The 20,750-nt window shown below is 37.4% G+C and overlaps 1 protein-coding gene across 9 annotated transcripts in view; it reads left to right on the top strand.

The window, feature by feature from the left end:
- Positions 1–17,087, top strand: part of impg1a (interphotoreceptor matrix proteoglycan 1a) — a 43,918-nt gene extending 26,831 nt beyond the window's left edge. For 3 of the 9 annotated variants that reach the window (XM_088626694.1, XM_088626693.1, XM_088626699.1), the window contains 10 exons: positions 502–551; positions 1,392–3,324; positions 5,424–6,280; positions 7,432–7,521; positions 12,215–12,434; positions 13,333–13,543; positions 13,791–13,976; positions 14,092–14,275; positions 15,323–15,406; positions 16,061–17,087. In XM_088626694.1, the coding sequence (XP_088482820.1) occupies positions 502–551; positions 1,392–3,324; positions 5,424–6,280; positions 7,432–7,521; positions 12,215–12,434; positions 13,333–13,543; positions 13,791–13,976; positions 14,092–14,275; positions 15,323–15,406; positions 16,061–16,156 (3,911 nt within the window). In that variant the 3' untranslated portion in view covers positions 16,157–17,087. The other 6 variants (XM_088626698.1, XM_088626695.1, XM_088626696.1 and 3 more) reach the window with 6 other exon arrangements.
- The last annotated feature ends 3,663 nt before the right edge of the window (positions 17,088–20,750 follow it).

Genomic DNA, 20,750 nt, shown 5'->3' with positions numbered 1-20,750 from the left:
AGAAAAAGCGCTATATAAGTGTAAGCAATTATTATTATTATTATTATTAAAATGTCAGGGTTTGTTTTCACAGAGCTGCAGAGTGCTCAGACGTGTAGTCATCCCCTTCAGTGTAAAACAATGTGGAATGTTTAAAAAGTAAATCATATCATAACTGTAGTTTCTGTAAATCAACTAGTACTAGTTACTAGTAGGCTGAGATGTGCAGTCAAGTTTATCTTATCTCTGACAAAACCTCTTTGTATTCTGTATATAATTATAATAATTATCTTACAGGACCTTTTAATGTCACTGGTTCCATTTGAACTTTAATTGACCAAAACCAATCTTAGCCTTGATAGACAACAGAAAGTAATGGCAGTGCATTGATTTTTAAAAATGTCCTCAGTTATCAAAATACCAGTAATTACCTCATGAACAGTTGCTTATTGTTTAATTCATTGATTTCAGTAGATTCTGACAGAATGTTATAATATTTGTATTTATTTTTTGCCACCGAAGATGTTACAGGCCAGCCACGACCTACCTCAACACCACAAATCGCTGTCCTGGTTAGTTTACTTTTCTGTCTTTAGTTAACAGCAAATGAAAATAAGATGAAAGGTTTGTGTGATTCGATGTTCTTATAGTATCTGATAATCTACACTCCATAAGTGATCTTTATTATTTGTCCCATTGGAAGATTATCAAACAATAAGAAGTGTATGAAGCCCCTGTTTTTAGAGGTGTTAATTATCGTATATTAATTTGTCATAAAAGGTTTACCCCAATGTAGATTCATATATTGTAGAAATTTAATAAAATTACAGAACGAATATTGAAGATACCATCAAGACAAATTGATACCTTATCCACAAAGTCAAAATTCTTCGTAAATACAGTATGTTTCCTGAATGTATTTGTTTCCAAGCTTTTTTGTATATTTATATTTTACAGAAATATAAAAAAGAAAAGTGAAACCACAAAGGTGACTCCATTGTCTTTTTTAGTAGCCACAAAGATGAACAAGCAAACGAACTAATTGGAAACTCATCAGTACAGTCTTGCCCTGTGTTGGCACTGTGTTGTTGTTGGTTTGGGCTAGCAGCTGAACCCACTCCTAAGGGCAAAAGAATATTATACAGTACATTATATTCATATTAAATATTAATACATTAAAAGGCTTTATTATACCCAAGTTGCAGAATACATTCCTGAAAAGTCCCATTTGTTGAATCATATTTGTTGTTTTTTTGTAATTCTTTATTCAAAATTGTTGCATTATTTGCTTATATATAATAATATATAAATACTGTATATAACACATTGCATTAATCAACAGTTCTCATATATTAGTAGAAGTGTTACTAAAGACTTCCCTTAATCACTGTTATTTGTCTTTAACACCACAGGAACCAGACTCTCACAATGAGCTGACAATCTCTACAGATAAATCAGTCATGGATGCAGAAAAGTCCCTCCCAGACCTTCCTCTTCATCCCTCTATAAAGGAGAATGCCTTAGAAACCCTTCTAGGAACAACAGTTCAGAGTCCCAAAAAGGAAGATCGGGTTAATGTGGGAGCCACAGTCCTACCGACTCCTGACAACATTGTATTAGTAGAGCCTTTCAGCAGTGCCACCCCTACCATCGTGCAAATAACAATTGACCATATTGAAGATGAATCAAAGCTCGTGTACATTAATGAGTTTAATCCTACAACCCCATCCCAAACCACAGCACAGCCAGTGACATTGCATGAACTGGATCAGACTGGGCTTGTTAACACACATGTAACAGACAATGTAAAAGACAACACCAACATGCCTTCAACTGATTCGCTTCCTGTGCTCTTTGAAAACAACTATGACACATCTGGTGATAGTGCTGGTGCAGGAGGAGACAATATAATATCTGGGGAAGACAACAGTGTCACACCAAGAAATTCAGTACCTACCGCTGCTGGTGGAGAAGCCACTAGTGTCACACCAAGTATTTTAATTCCCATTGCTGGTGGAGAAGATGAGAGAGTCACGCCAAGTATTTCAATACTTAATTGTGGTGGAGAAGACAACAGTGTCACACCAAGTGATTCAGTACCTACCGCTGGTGATGTAGAAGACGACAGAGTCACACCAAGTGATTCAGTACCTACGGCTGGTGATGTAGAAGACGACAGTGTCACACCAAGTGATTCAGTACCTACCGCTGGTGATGTAGAAGACGACAGAGTCACACCAAGTGATTCAGTACCTACGGCTGGTGATGTAGAAGACGACAGTGTCACACCAAGTGATTCAGTACCTACCACTGGTGATGTAGAAGACGACAGTGTCACACCAAGTGATTCAGTACCTACCGCTGGTGATGTAGAAGACGACAGTGTCACACCAAGTGATTCAGTACCTACCGCTGGTGATGTAGAAGACGACAAAGTCACACCAAATGATTCAGTACCTACCGCTGGTGATGTAGAAGACGACAGTGTCATACCAAGTGATTCAGTACCTACCGCTGCTGGTGGAGAAGACACTAGTGTCACACCAAGCATTTCAATTCCAAGTGCTGGTGGAGAAGATGACAGAGTCACACCAAGTAATTCAGTACCTACTGCTGCTGGTGGAGAAGATGACAGAGTCACACCAAGCATTTCAATACATAATTCTGGGGTCGAAAGCCACAGTATCACACCAACTATTTCAATACTTAATTCTGGTGTAGAAAACCACAGAGTCACACCAAGTGATTCAATACCTACCGCTGCTGGTGGAGAAGAGGGGAGTGCCACACAAAGTGATTCAATTTCCAAAGCTGATGTGGGAAAGCATAATGTCACAGCAAGTGGTCCAGATCCAAAAGACACTGCAGTACAAGATGGTGACTCACCAAGTGCTTCACTTCGTAAACCTGTCATAGAAGGGGACAGTGTCATACAAAGTGAGTCGGTCCCAAATACCACGTTCATACCATCAACTGACTCACTTCCCAGTGGTGTCCGTCTAGTAGAACCTGTTCCTGAAACTAGTACACAGATTCTGCTTGTCACAACTAGTGTGAATGGCCTTCCCATTCAATCTACAGGGGAGAACTCTGACGTCTTATTGCCAGTCACCACCCTATCAACCATTACTCTGCAGCCACCAACTGAAAGGATTATAATCTTTCAGCAAGACGAGGATACTGACAATGTAATTTCAGAGGAAGATAAAAGAAGGACAGACACACTCTTGGAAGGTGAGGAATCTAAAGAGGACATACCAGATTTATCCAAACCAGCTGTCCCTGATGAAGATGAAAATTTAGTTTTTCTGGTAACAACATCATCACCACCTGTCAACATAGAAGGTGAGAAAATTTTATGAAATGACAACTTTTTCTGTTTTCACAGTTATCAATGATTCCCTCATTATTATAATAGCAAAATCATCTATAATGTCTGTATTACTTTTGAAACTGACAGTATAGCATCTGTTTTTGGATGTACTGTATGACATAGTCGAATTATTTTTTAAAAGTAATGCTCTAAAAAGTGGCTATTGAAAAAAATATTCAATGACATTTACACAGGCATACAGTGCCAAGAAAGTCAGTGAGCATCTTCAGATTTTCATTTATTCACATATTTCGCATAATTGAAGCCTAAAATGTTATTCGATTTTAAACAAAGTCCTAATAATAAAGTTAACCCGATGAAAGACTATAAATAACACAAAATGATACTCTTTCAAAATATTTATCTTCAAATGAAGAAATATTTATTTAAGTGAAAATAGTAATTGAAATATTCACGTGACAAAGTAGGTGAACCTTTAGATTTGGTAACTTTTGGCATCCCTCCCGAGCAGCAATGACTGCAATTAAATGTTTCCTGTAACCATTGATCAGTCCCCAACATCAATTTCGAGGACATTTGGCCGATTCCTCCTTACAGGACTCCTTCACCTCTGTCAAATATGAGGGTTGCCTTGCATGGACAGCTCAGTTCAGGTCCAGCAAAAAGATTTTAATTGGGTTAAGGTCCCAGCTTTGACTAGGCCATTGTAAAACACAGATGTTCTTTTATAGATCTGCTTCTATTGTATGTTTAAGATCATTGTCTTGCTTCAAGACCCACTTTTAGTTCAGCTTCTGGTCAGGGGCAGATTGCTTGACATTCTCCTCTGGAGTCTTTCCATACAAAGGAGAAATCACGGATGTGTTACTGATGGCAAGCCATCCACATCCTGAGACAGCAAAACAGCCTCAAACCGTCACACTCTCACCACCATGCTTGAGGGGTGGGATGAGGTTCTTCTGTTCGAAATCAGTGTTTGGTTTTACCCAAACATAAAATGCTCAATGAGGCCAAAATGCTCTACCTTTGACTCGTCTGTCCAGAAGCCTTGTAGATCCTCGGTGTGCTGTTTGCTGAACTTCAGGTAGGCAGCAATTTTCTTTGTGGAGAACCATGGTTTTCTCCTCGTTATCCTTCCATCAAGATAGATAAGATGGATAAGACTTTATTGGTCCTGAAGGGAAATTGATGATCAACACTATTCTTGCTCAGTTGATTTCTGATAGTTAGAGTCACGTTAGCCACAGCAAGAGTGACCTGCAGCTGCTTGGATGTTACTCTGGAGTTCTTTGTAACTTTCTTGATGATTTTCCAGCTTGTTCTCAGAGAGATTTTTGATAGGATGACCGCTCATTGGTAGAATGACTATGGTCTTGAACTTTCTCCATTTGTAGACTTTCTGTCTGACAGTAGATTGGTTAAGCCCCGAATCTTAGAAATGATTTTGAAACAATAACTTCAAAGATTTCCTTAGATTGCAGCAAGACTTGTTTTCACACTCCTGTATGGTGAAGACCAAACAGGTATCTAAAGGTATCTAATCTTTATATAGGGTGGAGCCTTCCAAACTCCCAAGATATACCTAATTATTGAAACATCTGATTCAAATTAATCCCTTACTTGAGCTAATGAAACTAAGGGTTCACTTGCTTTTTCACATCCCTTTGTAACTTAATTACTCACTGTTTGTTTCAATCATACATAATTGTGTTTCAAGAAACAGGGAATGAGTTTCTATAAACCTTATTTGATATAGACATAAAGACTGCGTCAAGAAGGATATCATGGTAAAACTATGAATCTTACATATTTATCATTGAGTTTCACATTTTTTTATCAGCACCATAATTTCATGGAGATACTAAACATTTAAAAATCAGTTTCACTATTTCTAAATCAAGCAAGTAAAGGTGTCCATATTCATCTAGATGCCTGTATTTTCAGAGAGCTACTGTAGATCACAGCATTCAAAAGTACAGTATGTTGACAATATTCTTCTTGGGGTATTAGTGTATTACGAACATAAAAGTGTAAGTGTTCAGCTCATGTTAAGATCAACAGTAGATAACACTCTTCTAAACTTCATTAACATTGATTGTTTGTTTTAAAGATATAACAATGCAGGAAAAGACGGATTCTTCAGAACTGCTCCCCGAACAAGATGGCGACAGTGTCTTTCCCTCAGAAGGACCTCTGCTAGTATCACCCACATTTGAAGCACCAGAGGACCTGGACAGCTCCCTCACTTCAAGTACGACATCTTCAACGGAGCGTCTTCTAGTCTCTCCCACTCCAGAATCTATTTCCACCTCTCTGTCAACAGATTTAGGACCCTTTGAAACAGTTCTCACTGATATTCCCTTAACGAGTGCTGTGCCTGTCTTTGAAGGCTCAACAGGTGGTGATGTAATGGTGGGCCCTTCCACCACTGAACAAGAAAAGGCTGAGTCCAACACTCAGGCCACAAGATCACCTACGGAGGCAGTGCCTTTGACTATTTTGAGTGAAACCGCTGTTGAAGAACCAACAGAGTCGTCAGTGCAAGAAGCAGCCACTTCAGTGGCACCTTTTGTAGTGGACCACAGAGCTCCAAAACCCACTGTTGAAGAAAGCGAACCAACAGCCCAAACAATTGCACCCACAAGGACAGATGAAAGTGCAGAGTTTGAAACTGAAGTGCAAGACATTACAGCGGAGCTAGACAGGATCGATGTGGTGAGCACAGAAACCATCGATGAGCTGGATTACAGCGGTGGATACCCGTTTTTAAAAGAGGACCATCCCTTCGAAAGCACAGCTTCACCACCTCTGAAATATTTGACCACTCCCTCGATGACTACAGCAAGCAAAGGCAAAGAGTTAGTAGTGTTCTTTAGCTTGAGAGTAACTAACTTGATGTTTTCAGATGACCTTTTCAACAAGAGTTCCCCAGAATACAAATCATTGGAGAATACATTCCTTGAACTGGTAGGTAAAATGTTTTTTTCATAGTAGTTGTTCTCCGGTCTATTCTCTATTACGTTAGAGTGAGCTTCTTATCTTAAAAGTGCATGTTGGCAAAAAAGAGAGAAAGGGAACAGTTGTTGCTGTAGTAATCTGTTTGGTGGGATTCTACAGACAGCAAACCGAGTCTATGTTCCCTACAGCTAGAGAGCTTGTCTTTTTTTCTGATACAAGTGAAGTAATTTGCTGTGTCTTCACAGTGTGAAGCCAGTTTCCCTGCTGTGAGAGCTGATTGCCTTAAATCCTAATGTAAGCCTTAGTATTCCCTCATATACCACATTCACTGCCTTATAGCTCTTGTTATTGTTTTATTGATATAGTGAAAGTACTTATCTGTGTTTCAGGACATTGTTTTCTCACGCTAAAAGTTTATTAAATAAAGTTATTTTACTCAATAAAGAAGTTCAGAAAACATACACTAATATTCAAAATTATGGGGAAACCAGTACTTCACTGAAATGCAACTAAGGAAGGAAGAATATATGTAAACAATTTTCTGATAATGTATGAACCCTTTAAAAATAAAATATAACAGGAGTTAAGTTTTGCTGCTATTTAATTGGATTCATTTTCATTTCCACACTTAAACAGCCCTACTATCAACAGTCCAAGTACACTGGACATGTTTGATGTTTTGTCTTGTCCTTTCTTTTCCGACCAATCTCCAGTTAATGAAGATAAACCCAGAGAACCAGTTAGAAAAACCAGCTAATATGTCAGGAATTTCATTTTCATTTGAGAAAGTTATTACATTTCAAAATACATTTATTATTTTTACCTTGATTCTTCCTTTCATAGTTGTATCTAAGCATGATAATGATGGTCATCATGATTTTGATTGTCAATATGTACTGTATACAATATATTAACAGATTTGGATTATCTATACAACCCAGTCAGATCTCGATATTTGAACATTTTAAACGGCTTAGAACAACATGCATTACTTACATTAATTCAAAAAAAGATTCATGCTGTAGCTCTTCATTACAGTATTTACTGTAAGTCTAGAAGTGAACACATAAAACAAACATCACATAGAAGGTTTTGTTTGGCTAGAAACATTTAAAAGGCCGATTCTTATGAAACACATGGTTAAATTTTGTTTCACCTAGACACAGTTCACCCATCACAAAGACTGGCCGAACCTTGGACCGTCCAGTAAATCTGAGACTGGGAGACAGAGGACATTAGCGTCAATACCGGTACTTTAATATTAGACCTTAATCCTGCTTCTGTGAAAGCATGATGCATTTCATTTGTACCTAATGACATTAGTGTATGCTTTCTTATTAATTCTTCATTTCTTATGTGACTTACAGTAATTTGCCCTGATCTTGCACCATCCTACTCTAATTTAGGACATGTGGTTCGGGATTAGTACTAATCTGGATCTGGAAATCCAGCCTTAAAAATCCTCTAGTAATTTTTAGATACAAATTAACTATAGCTGACAAATTATTTGAATAGAATAAGGCATGCTGTTAAGTCTGCTATAGCTATAGGTTGTTTAACGGCTCAGCTGCTTACTATTAAACGTGACTGTCTATGTATTTATTGGTGTGGCACTCCTTGTCTTGCTCTTCACATACATGCATGCTGCCATTTAAATTTTAAACCTCTCTGAGAAAGCATTGCATTTCTCTTGAAATCCAATTTAATTGCTTGCTCTCTAGCTGTGCTTTAAAACTCATTTCCCCACTTTTAACATGATATGTGTTCTGTTTCAGTGCTTCCTAGGCTATCATTTATCAGACAGTTTAACATTTCTTCCGCGCTGCCAAGTTTATTCTTTCTGATTCTCAGGTGCATACTGTTCAGTATTTGGTTCCACTGGGAGGTGAATGATCATTGGCCTGTTGTGTTACTGTAATCCACAAGACAATATGGTGTGGTGTCCCTTTCTATCAATTCTTCTGATAGAAGGAGCTGAAGCAGGGCTTTCAGTTGTTAAAAGAAAGTAGCTCTTTGTCTCCTCATGGATTTGTCGTGGAGGATAAGCTTTCCATTTCACATTTCATTGCTTTTCGGAAGAGTTTTGAATCCTCTGAGCAAGAAGAGGATTGTTTACAGCTCACTTATATTGCTTTCAGCTGGTTTGGATTCTATGTTCAAAAGGAACCGGGCAGCTCTATCAAGAGATGATATGTTTTTATTCTGTAGCTGTTGGTTTCTTTGTCTGCTTTTTCAGAAAGCAATGGATTCTGCTACCATAGTTCACCTTTCTGTAAAACATGTCATTTTGTACTTTATTCCCTTCTATGTACAATGAAGTGTATAACAACAGTAGGAAATTACCACTAAAAAGGCAATTATATGAACAAAGTAACAACAGGAGAGAACAGCCCAGGAGTATTCAAAATGCTGTAGTGCAATCATTTATTTCCACAGTGTCATATACAGTACACCTCAAAAACAACTATACTATACTATACTACACTATACTAGCACAGGTTAAATCACTGAGTCCAAAGATATGTTTTGTAACAGATCAGAACAAATGCCTCCAGTTACAGATGAAAAAAAACACTATATTTTTCTTCAATATATATCTTCAATGGATATTCATCATACAGCAATTAAATTCTTTGTGCAGACGTGCAATTTGCAATGAGCTTTTAAATTACTCATACTTTTTGTTTTGCTATTGTGAATTTAATTGCTTTTGAGAAGCATACCAGTACATCAGCGTAGAATAAATAATGGTAATATTTTTGTATGCTCTTGACCTTTTCTCTCCTGTTTTTGTTGTTTTTTAGCTTTTTTTAATGTACAATAAAATGTATCATATATTGCTTTTAACAAGTATGCAAGTAATATTAAGCCAATTCTAGGACATGTCTCATACATTAAGAAAAATCACGATTGATGAGTATTCTTTCAAATTAAGGTCATTTTTAGCAGATAACCAAAACATTTCACATTTATGTGGAAATGCATAAGATAATCAAGCACCTGGAAGAATGTTATTGGAGCACAATGTGGAAATGGCTGTTGTGTAGCATTTTGGAGTTATAGCTGATTGACCCACACAAAAGTGATGTGTTCTCGTTCATAAGAAGCTTTGAAACTGTTCAAGCAAAAACAATCTGGGCCTTTTGTACATTGATGTGAGTACATTGATGTAAGCAGGCTTGAACCCAGTGGCTCAGGTTCTCAAAAACTGGCTGTGTGTTGGTGTTCTTAAAGGCATATCACTGAGTAGCACAGCATGTGATCCAGTGGAATAAGAAATTAAGTACTCCTGGGCTCATAGTTTTGTGTTAAAGAGCTGTACAGAAGTTTGGTGATTTTCTTCCTATATTATTACTATTACTATGGATATACAGTACAGTATCCAAGCCCGATATCAGTTTTCTCATTAGTATGAATTAATTCATTTATTTCATACCTTATAAGATTCTTACAATTCATTTCAAATTTTCACTGGCATGGCCAGCATTGACCAAGGTTTTGAAGGCTCTTCTTTTCTTTGTTGAGTTAGAACTGTGCCGACATTAGCAGACATGCATATAATAGAAAAACAGCTAAAATTGTTTTGAAGTATACTGTTTAATAGCTATAAATACAGTGGTTGTCTACTGTTCTTTAACTTTATCCGAGTGAAATTCCACAGTTTTGGCAGAGATGATTGGGTTGTAGAAACAGAAAGTGTTCTCATTAATGAATATTTCACTACAGATTAAACTGAAACATTGCTTTATAGCATAATGCATATCCCAGCAGTGCAGTGTTCCACACTAAATTAATGTAGAAATATTGACCTTGTCACATGAGAAGGTTTTTGGATGTAAGCTTGTAACATAAATAAAGTTCAAGGCAAAGAGTTGATCCACTTAGCATGTACTCTAATCTTCAGAATCTGTTTTGATTAATTGACAAGGAAATACCTTAATTCCAGAAGAATTTAGGTCACCTTAAGGCTGACTAACACACATCTGACTTGAGTAAGATTCGGGCAAGATAAGCTAAGAGTGAACAGACATTAGTTTTAGGAATGACCTTGGGTTTGGCCTTTGGTGGTGATTAATGTCTAAGCAAAATTGTAATAACAGTCATAAGTAAAGTGTTTTATTATCTGGGGTTTAGACACAAATCTGCTGTTACATCAAAATGAACTCTTTTCATGCTGCTTCTGGCCAAAGACATTGAGACAGCAAAGTCAAAAACTGCAGTACTTTATACTAAACAAAATTGTGATCATAAGATGTATTTCAATAAGGACAATATAGCAATGGATACATTTTATTTTGGAATAATTCCATTTATATTATTCAAAATAGAGCAGTATTAAAATCATGTGTTGCAGTTTAGTACAGTATATCATGTTCCAGAGCTCAATTTTAAACGTTCAAGAGGAAGAAATAATTCTGACGTTTGGAAAGAATGAACTGATCTTTCTGATTTAGGGCTGCCTGCTCTTCTCAGGTGTTGTTGGCCTCCAGAAACCAAGCACAAAATTTTAAAATGGTTTTGCAGAATACATATCATTTGGGTTTTTCAAGAGCTGTAATTTAACCTGCATATAACAGACATCCACAGCCAGCTGTCATAGCTTTGAAATGTCACCACAGCTAATTATCACTGCAGAGAACTGTTACATAGTATTGTCTCACAGGTAAAAGTCAAGCTTCCAAAAATGAACTCGCAGACCTTCATTTTATTTGTCAATGTTCTTCTGCAGACATGGAAGTGAAAAGCACCATTCTGCAGCACAGCATTCCTTTACTCTCACTTATCATGTGTGGTGACTAGAGTGACAGTAGCTCCTCTTGTTGCCTCTCTGCTGTTCCACTGACTTGTATTAGTAACACAGAAACTATGTACTCCTCCTTCATCCTCAAGTGCTCTGACACTGTCATTCCTAGAGTACTCAATCACTGCTCATGTGCCAGTCTTGGTATCCTGCGTTTGATTTACAGTGCAAATCCACGTTACAATTATTTCAGGCTGGGATCATTTAAACATTGCATGCCAATGAATTTAGGCAAAATGTGAGGGCTTACTCATTTAATGATCTCCATTTTGCATAATTGTCAAGTAGCATTTGAGAGATGAGTTTTGGTAATCATAATGAAGCTATAGGACTTTCAAAAGCATTTTTGACATTGGAGGGGTATTTCATTAAAACTGGACAATGTAAAAAAATTAAGTAACTTTTGTTACCAATACAGTAGATTAAAAGAATATTTAATACTTGAATTCCCTCATCCAGTATGCTAAATTTAAACTTTCACTGTTCTTTAATATCTGTCTCCTCCTGCATGGAAATAATTAAGATGTTCTTTGAGCAGGAAGCACTACTTGTACAATTAGAAGAGCTCTTCTGATTTTTCTTTCTTTTGCTAATATCTTTAAATAATATCAATCATCCCCTCTAATTATTGATGGTTTTCCTTTGTTGGCGATTAACACTTTTCGTATCCAATCATTCCTTTATTGAATGTGGGTCTTGTATTTTAACTGTATTGAATCTTAGAACCCTGACACCATACAGTATTTTAACACTGAACTTAAAACAAAGAGTTTAGTTTTTTTTATCCATAGCAAAGCATATTTGTAAGGAGTGAAAAATAATCAGAATTATGTGGAGTCTACAATCACATCTTTAGAAACATCCATTTGTTGTGAGGCCATTCCAAATGGACTGTTATGCTAAGACTTAACAGATGAAATAAAGATGAAGCAGTCGATCACCAGCATGATTCTGTCTTGATCTTATTACTTTAGAAATCCATAGAGCTAAATCATTATCACCACTTGATGCCTCCAGGCCAAGTGTAGGTCAGAAAGCAGGGTTCTGTGTTTTTGATTGTCTCAAAGTTCAATATTTGTGTTGACAGGAGGTGGATATGATAAACGTACACCTGTATTTCAGTGTGTCTTCTTTTTTTCCAGCTACTTCCCTATCTACAGTCTAACCTGACAGGATTTAAACAGTTAGAGATTCTCAACTTCAGGAATGGAAGTGTCATAGTCAATAGCAAGATGAAATTTGCCAAGTCAGTGCCATATAATGTCACACAGGCTGTTCACTGTGTCCTGGAGGATTTCTGCAATGCGGCTACCAAACGTCTTGACATTGAGATAGACAGTCGATCTCTGGACGTGGAACCAGGTAAGGATGGCTTTTTCCAACTTTTTCTACCAAAATCCAGGTGAAGGATTTGGAGTTTTAGCAGAGTTTGATTTGTGAAGTGAATTATGTTTGGAATCTATGCCTGAAAGTCTGAAAACTTTCGTTTTGTCCAGCCAGACATGAAATTAATGGTTTACACAAGACAAGAGAAATTGTTATTTACATTTTGATTTCGGTTTAAAACTTTGATGGTGAAATTGCTTCAAAAGACCAGTGACAGCAGTTACTAATCTCAAATGACCCTAGTGACAGAAGCTCCTCCTCTTGTATATTACACTTGTTGCATGATTCCATTTTTAATTATTAAGGTACTGTATTTTACTGCAGTTAAACATACAGTAGTATGCTCTATTACATTTACAATTAAAAAATCCATTTTTTTTTTCTTAAATGAATGTAAAGTTTTGGAAGAGTATATTGTTTCTCAAAAGAGTAAAATTAGATTGATTCAATGATGCATCTCTGTCACAGATTCGAAGCGATGTGGCAATGATATCTTTGCTCATTGGAGTGATGTGGACATCACTATGAAGGAGAGTACCCTGAAAGTACTGGATACCTGAATGCTGTTAAAAGGGACAACAATAGAAGAAAACAGTCATACTGAGGGGATTTATAATCAGAAATCCAGAAATGACACCTATTTTTAATGTTATATTCTTCACTGGAAAGAAATGTTGGTTCAATGTCAAAGACGAGATAGGGTTAAACATTTTTTACAATCTTGACGTGCACAGAAGACTTTTTAAAGAAATCAAATGCCCTTCAATATCCTTTTTTGGGGGGTTATCGAAGGTTAAAAAATGAGAAGGATCAATTGAAAGACAGCCTAGCTGCATTTCATTAATACTAATGATTCTTTGTTTCCATATTTCAGCTGATCAGGCAGATCCTTGCAAGTTTTTGGCCTGCAATGAGTTTGCAAGGTGTATAGTAAACAGATGGACCAAAGAAGCTGAGTGTGTATGTGCCCCCGGATACCTCAGTGTGGATGGCCTGCCCTGTCAGAGTGTCTGTAGCCTACAGCCAGACTTCTGTCTCAATGGAGGGCAGTGTGAAATTATTCCAGGGCACGGAGCTGCTTGCAGGTACCTGCGACTAAATAGGCTTCCAAGGTTCCCCACTGAACTTACCTGCTGCTGTTTTAAAAGTTTTTTTCGATGTTAAACTGTTTTTCTTCACATGAACAATGCGCCCGTCCTATTTTGTGAAATGCTTACCATAAACATTGTTCTTTTAATTTGTGTTTTGTGTGCTGCGCTATGAAAAAGGAACGCGTCACAGTGAACTGTGTCCGCAACCTGTCGATCTAATCCTTCTTTTTAACCTTTTTAGATGCCCTGTGGGCAAACACTGGCAGTATCATGGAGAACGCTGCACTGAGCTGGTGTCACAGCCAGTAGACGCTTTCGTTTTCATAGCTTCACTTGTGGGTTGCCTGACCTTTGTTTTTGCCGTAATAGGTGTCTTGATTTTGATTAACAGAAAATGTATACGGACCAGAAAGACAGTGACTTTGGTGTAAGCAGGTCTTCTGTTTTTTTTTTGTGAACTTCATTTGCTTTGAATTTTTTTACAACTATTTTTGATGATCATGGAAATTCAAAAGAAACTCCCCATCTCTTCTATATTATAGACACACTCACAGCCCTTACACATTTGAGAGCACTGTGAGAGTAAATCCGGTTTTTGAAAATGAGGATGCTCCCTTGACACGTGTTCCCAGCTTGCATTGCCCTTCAAGTATCGCGGCTGGTCCTTCCGAGCTTGCTGAGCAAGAAACGTTAGAAACAATTGAAAACATACACCTCAGTATAGAGGTAAACAGCACAGAGCAAATGTTTTTTTTACTCTCAACTACCTTCCCTTTAGCAATCACCAGAGCAATACTAACACCGTTTATTCTGTGTTTTTGAATTCATTTACTTCTCCTGTTGTTTTTCACCTCTTTTCTTTTACGTACCCTGAGCTGAAACAGCTTTTCTGTTCCGTTTTACTGAATACCAGACACTAATACTTAAAGCCCATGAACATTATCTTCTTTTCTCTCTTGTATTAGTATACACAGTATCCAGGAAAGTACTGATAAAACATTAAACATAAAAGGAGCTTTTTATGCAACATTATAAGGTTAAGACTTACCGACATAATATTATTGAAACAGCTCAGTCTTTTTTAAATGAACACTGTCTAGTGTACTGCTTGAACTGATATTTTCAGATAACAGAAATATACTTGCAAAGATCTTTAAAGTTTACATTTGTCACCCACAAAAGGCCAAAATACAAAAAAGCCCACAGCTACTGCATTTAATGTAGTCTAACAGGCAAACAGGTACACATTCTTCATAACAAGGCACATTTAGTTTGAAAGCTACAGAATGAAACATACAGGTATTATAGAAACAGTACAGTTTTTTAAAATCAAGATTAGTTAAGGTTTGTTCTGTTGCACATATTCTAAACTCGCAACTATCAGTATACTGTATATTTTATGATATTGAAACCAGACCAATGTGGTGCTTAAGCTGCAATAAAATTGATTAAAAAACGTATGGAGCCATTTCACTTTTTAAACTTCCATTGATAAGGGCACCATATAATTATGTTTAAAACACGTTTTTCCAGAGGGTACTGCACCACAGAACACAAGCATGGGCTTTCATTTTAACAAGGAACTCATATAGATATCCTGACTAATGTATCTTCTTTACAGCAAACCTCTTGTCGTGCTTCACCCAATGTGATTTATCCCTTGGATTAATGTACAGTATAGTGATTTTTTAAAATTACTTGAAAGATACGTTTTGCAAATGTGTTCATGAAAGTACTGATGATTTTGCATTTTTTGTTTGTTTTTTTTTCTAGATACCCAGGTACCTATATACAACCAGACCAGACAAGTTAGTTTCAGAAATGGTGGATTTCCATCATTGCATGCCACAGAGTGAGGTAAGGATGTCACTGACTGCTGCTCTTCACTGTCATTATCAAACTCTTTGCCTTCCCCATTCGCACATTAACAGATTCAAGTTCAGAAGTTTCCAAACTACAATAAGATCATGAGTCTTTCTCATGTCTAAAAATAAGTTACATTTGAGTAGGTACTGTAGCTCCATCAGCATCATAGGATGCAAAGAAACAATTAAAAGTTAATTCGATTCTAAAAGGTACAGAAAAGAAACACTATGTTTCAGATGTGGAGCCTTCTTCAGGCCTGGTCTCCCTCACACATGAAGAAGGCTTGTACGACTGAAATGTAGTGTTTCTTCACCTGTTCCTGAATATATTTTATACCTGATAGAATTGATTTATCAGTTGGTATTGTACCATGTTCCTTAAAGTCAAGTTTTATTTATCAGCCATGGATCACACAGTACCACATTCATGAATCAGTAACATTTAATCTTCGCGTTCTTTTGACTTGGAAAGACAGTTGCCCCATTCTTCAATCCTGGAGCGTTATTTTTCTTTTTCTTTCTCACTTTCCCGTTTAAATTCTACACCACAAATCATTATACAAAAACAGGTAAACCTCCAACTCCTGTTTTTACAGTATAAATAATGATTCACAGCGGTTGTTTTCATACCTTGTCTCCATTTCAGACGTGGCAATTATCCAGGTCAAGTGAATACGGGACCTCCTGTTGCCCACTGGGGAGAGCATCAGATGGTGAATGCTACGAAGTAACTGTGTTGTGAAGTGGAATCTCAACTGAACATTGTAGCAGCAATCAAGACAACAACCTATTTCGTTTTTTCTTGATCTCAGATCTATTCTATTTTTGTACATTCAGTTCTCCGATTTATTTTATTTTTTGCTTTTGCACATGCATATTTTGGTGACACATTGCAGATGCTTTTTACCTCGATTACAGTGTATTTCAAATATGGAGCTGGACAACTAAGTGATCATAAGACATGCTTCCAATATGTGTGATGTCTTTGTTGTAATTCACAGGCATGTAAAATCTGGGTTAATATGTACTGAAGGGTGAATACATGAATACTTATGAATGTTGCTGTTAAGGGTTGTTAGTTTGTTGAAAAGAATAGGAACACTTTTAAATAGATATGTACCCTTGTCAAAGGTTTAATACAATTTTCCTCACAATGAGGTAATTTACTAAAATCTACTTTACTTTTTATACACACCATTGTATCATTAGTAGAAATTCTACATTACAACCAGAAGACTGTCATATTTTAATTGTATTACTTTTTTCTGCAGTGTCCCGTATATAAAATATTTGAATGTAATGTTATAGCCAGTGTTTAATGCTTTATTTTGACTTTATCCTGTATTGTATGGTTAACCCTTAAATGTATTAGCAATGTGTGTCTTGATTCTTTTTTCTAGTTATTTACATCTTATTTTATGATTAGTATTCCTGTGGAAAAGAATCTTTGAGCTGTAGTTGAGGAGAAATGAAGTGTACTACAGCATATACAGTACGCACAGCACAGCATCGGAAATTATGTAAATAAGAGAATACTGACAATAGTCTCTTGTAATCATGGAGCTACAAGTAAGGCTATTTAAACAACACTATCAAATTTCTAAATCTTGTGAAACATTATGCAGATCATGATATTGATTTTATATTGAAATTAAAATTTTCCTACAAAACAATTTTCTTTGTCATGTTCCTATAAATTAATTAATTTATTTTTTTCTTCTTTTAAATGCCTGTGTCTAGGACAGGGGCAGCCTTCTCCAGTCCTTGAGAGCAGGTGTCCTACGGGTTGGTACCTCATACCTGACCTCTTTTACTAATGTTCTTTTTATTAAAATTCAGCACTACGAAGCATATGAATTGTTATCTACATTTCGAAAAATGAAAGCCAAATTCGAAACTACGAAGAAGTTATAAGAAGAAAAATTTAGACACCTCTGCCAAATGCAGCGAATGAAGAGGAAGGCGCGTCATAAACCTTGTTTCATATCGAGTGTTTGTAGCATATTGCGCTAACCAGTCTGAGAGTGGCAGAAGAGGCTTGTGTGACAGAGTTCACTGCGTCCTGCTTTGTGCGTTGTTCGCTATTGTATTGTATGCGCTCTTACTTTTCTTTAAAAAATATTGGTGGTTTAGACTTTATCCCTAAAGGAGTTACTAAAATGAAAAATGTGATTGTGTGTGTAATTACACTACAAGCAAATTAAGTGCACTGTACTGCACTTACTGTATGTATAATTAATGATGTCTAGCTAGGTACTATAAGTAGTATTTTTTATTACTAAAAAACACAAACCACAGTATGAATGTGATTTATAACTGTTTCTTTTGTCTTTAGTAGTGCTGAATTGCCCCTTGTGGTGTGGAGCAGCTGTAATTAAATCCTGGTTTGGCAGAACATTCACTTTTCATGTGGGGACCATGACTTGAGCTTCAGAGAATGATAACTCTCGGTCACCGAGCATACTGTGGAGGGGATGTAGCAGTCTGGAGGGGGAGAACTTAGCATGAATTTAGCACTGAGCATGTTACAGAAGGCGAGGTCATTTCCAAGAAATACCGAATATTGAGCTCTCCCCAGCTGGGAGGGCTGGCCTTTTGGAGTAGGGGAATTCTCCACTGGGTAGGAGCTTGCACTTCTCACATGTTTGGCTCTTAAGGGTTGCAGCTGCTCATCCCACATACCTTGACCAAAGACCGATGCTTTGTTATAACAAATGGTAAGAACAGCCTCCCAAAACTGTTCTTCCATCATTACAGAGCTCATTTGAAGCAACTGAAACAAGCACGTCCTGCCGCCATTCGAAAGCCTGTACACGAAAAATGAGCCTGCTCAGTAGCTCATCTTATTCATTTTTTTCGGACATTTGATTTTCAGGTCCTCATCATTAAAATTATATCCAACCATTGTGTCCAGTACAGAGTCGCAGGGGAGCAGGAGCCTGTCCTGGCAAGCAGGGATATACTGTGCCCAGGATGGATTACCAGTCCAATGCCTGTTTGTAATTTGTAACATTTAAGACAATAACAACGTAAGAATAGGTGCAAATGAGAGGAGGCCATTTAGCGTATCTGGCTGTTTTGGTTGATATTAACTTAACCAATTGTCTTGTCTAGGCATTTCCTAAATCATTCCAGGGAATATATAAAATGACTGTATAGGTTGTCACAGATCCCCACAACCCTTTGAAATGATTTTAGTTCTAAATGCACTTCCTTGGTTTCAACCTTGCTCTCCTGTTCTGGTTCCTATAGTCCTTCATTAACTGCCTCATCCCAATTATTTTTACTTCTTCTGTTGCCACCCTGTCTCCTGTTCAATAACTAGTTCTCAGTCCATTCTCATATATATGCTGTCATTTTGAATTCCTACAGGTTTCTTTCTGCGATGTGATCTTTTGGTAATTTAAAATATACTGTAGGACTTTCAATTGACTGCGTAGGTTCAGAAGAAATACAAGGCAGAGGAATGTTGCTCTGCCATTGCACAATTCCGTGCTGCCTCCAGTATGTACAGTAGATCTTCTTAATGTTCACACAGGCCAAGGGAAAAGGCCCCCTTCAAAACTAATCTCTACAGTAACAGCTACTAAGTCCTTGGAACCCAGAGCCAAATCCTTTCACTTCCTGATCCCAGTGGGACAGCCAAAGCCTTGGCGACACACGCGGGGTGGGGGGGGGGGGGGGGGGGGGAGGGGGGGAAGGCCATTCATGGAGAAGTACAGTAAGTATCACATTCTGAAAGTGGGTCTGGAACCCGGTAACCCCTCTCAGAAAAATGCTCCAGCACTGGGCAGGCAACACCCTCACTGCATCCACTCACAAGGACTTCACTTAGCTCCACTGCACGGCCTCTACAGAGACTGTCCACATGTTTAACCCCAGCATGGTGCGCCATCTGACTGTCATAGGCCTGTAGGGCCATGTGACATTTCAGTTCCTGGAAATGAAGAATTCAGTAGCGAATATTTGTGTGTAGGTTGAAATTTTCATTTGCTGCAGTTGTTGACTGTTGTTGTTGTTGTTGACAGTTGTTGTTGTTGTTAAAGCAATACACTGTACACAGCAAGAAAGTTTACAGGTTTTCATTTAAGATACAGTTTAACTTTCACCTGTCACCTGTTATGTTACTATTATCAGCAGAAAGTTTTTGAAACTGGCCTGTAGATCTAGTAAATTACAACAGTTTTAGAAAATGTTACCTCTGCACAAAAGTTTTTTTTTATCAAAATAGACAAATAATGGGAAACTTGTGGGGCAAAAGAGTCTGGGAAAGGATTGTCAAAGCAGTTGACTTGCTACTACAGACTGTCAAAGGCCATGATCACTTGTAAATAGACACACTGGGAACTAATCACTTATTGAATTAGATTATTGGAGGTGGTTAATTACACATTCAAACATGCCATTTAATAGAGGAATATTTGAGTAAATATTCCACTAATAAAAGGGCCTTCACTGTGTTAGTGAAGTTAGGATTATGTTAGTAGTCTTAGGAGACTGCTACAGAGTCTGTTTTGTAATAAACTATATAATCTCTGAAATGAAGCCTCCTGCACTGCACTGTCCAGTTTTATCATTATGAGTTTTCATGTGTTCAGATCCCTGGAGCTGCTCTGTTTGACTGGTCTTTCACATCTTTCTTTTATATACTGTATGTGCCAAATGGCACATCAAATTTTGCCCATCCTTTCAACATCAAATGATTTATACATACAGTATTTATGCATGAGCTTGCTGCATGATTGAACACTGGAATTGAGGTGATCACAGGCACAGCTGCTTTCTATAATCAACAAAAATGTTGAACTTTATAAAATAACTTTATAGTCTTTTTTATCCCTAATTGAAAAAGGAAGTCCTGGATGAATTTATAGTTAATGACGCTAAACCAGTTTACCCTAATGCATACTGGCTTTCAGGTGTTGTCAGGATTAATAAGAGTCAATGAGATTTCCTCCCTGGGCCACATTCTCACAGATCATTCTTCTTAATTGCAGTACAGAAGGAAGTATTGGTACATATACAGAAACAACCGGGGTGGCATAGTGGTTTAACATTGCTACCTCGCAGCATGGAGTTCATACTGTACGTTCTCCTTGTGTTCATGTGGATTTCCTCTGGGCACTCTGGTTTCCTCCCACAGTCAACAGACACACTGGTAGATTAATAAGCCTCTGGGAAAGTTGGTCCTGGTGTGATTCCTTGACTTTCTCTCCTTGCTTGCTGGGATCTCCCATGACCCTGTGTTGGACAAATCGGTAGAAATTGGATGAATGGGTAGAAACAGCATTCCAGATAAGCTTTGTTGGTATCTGTGTCATTTACTTTCTCTAATT

This window comes from Lepisosteus platostomus, chromosome 3, assembly GCF_059453375.1.
Source record: "Lepisosteus platostomus isolate fLepPlt1 chromosome 3, fLepPlt1.hap1, whole genome shotgun sequence".
Lineage (NCBI taxonomy): Eukaryota > Metazoa > Chordata > Actinopteri > Semionotiformes > Lepisosteidae > Lepisosteus > Lepisosteus platostomus.
This window is presented reverse-complemented; position numbering and strand designations above follow the sequence as displayed.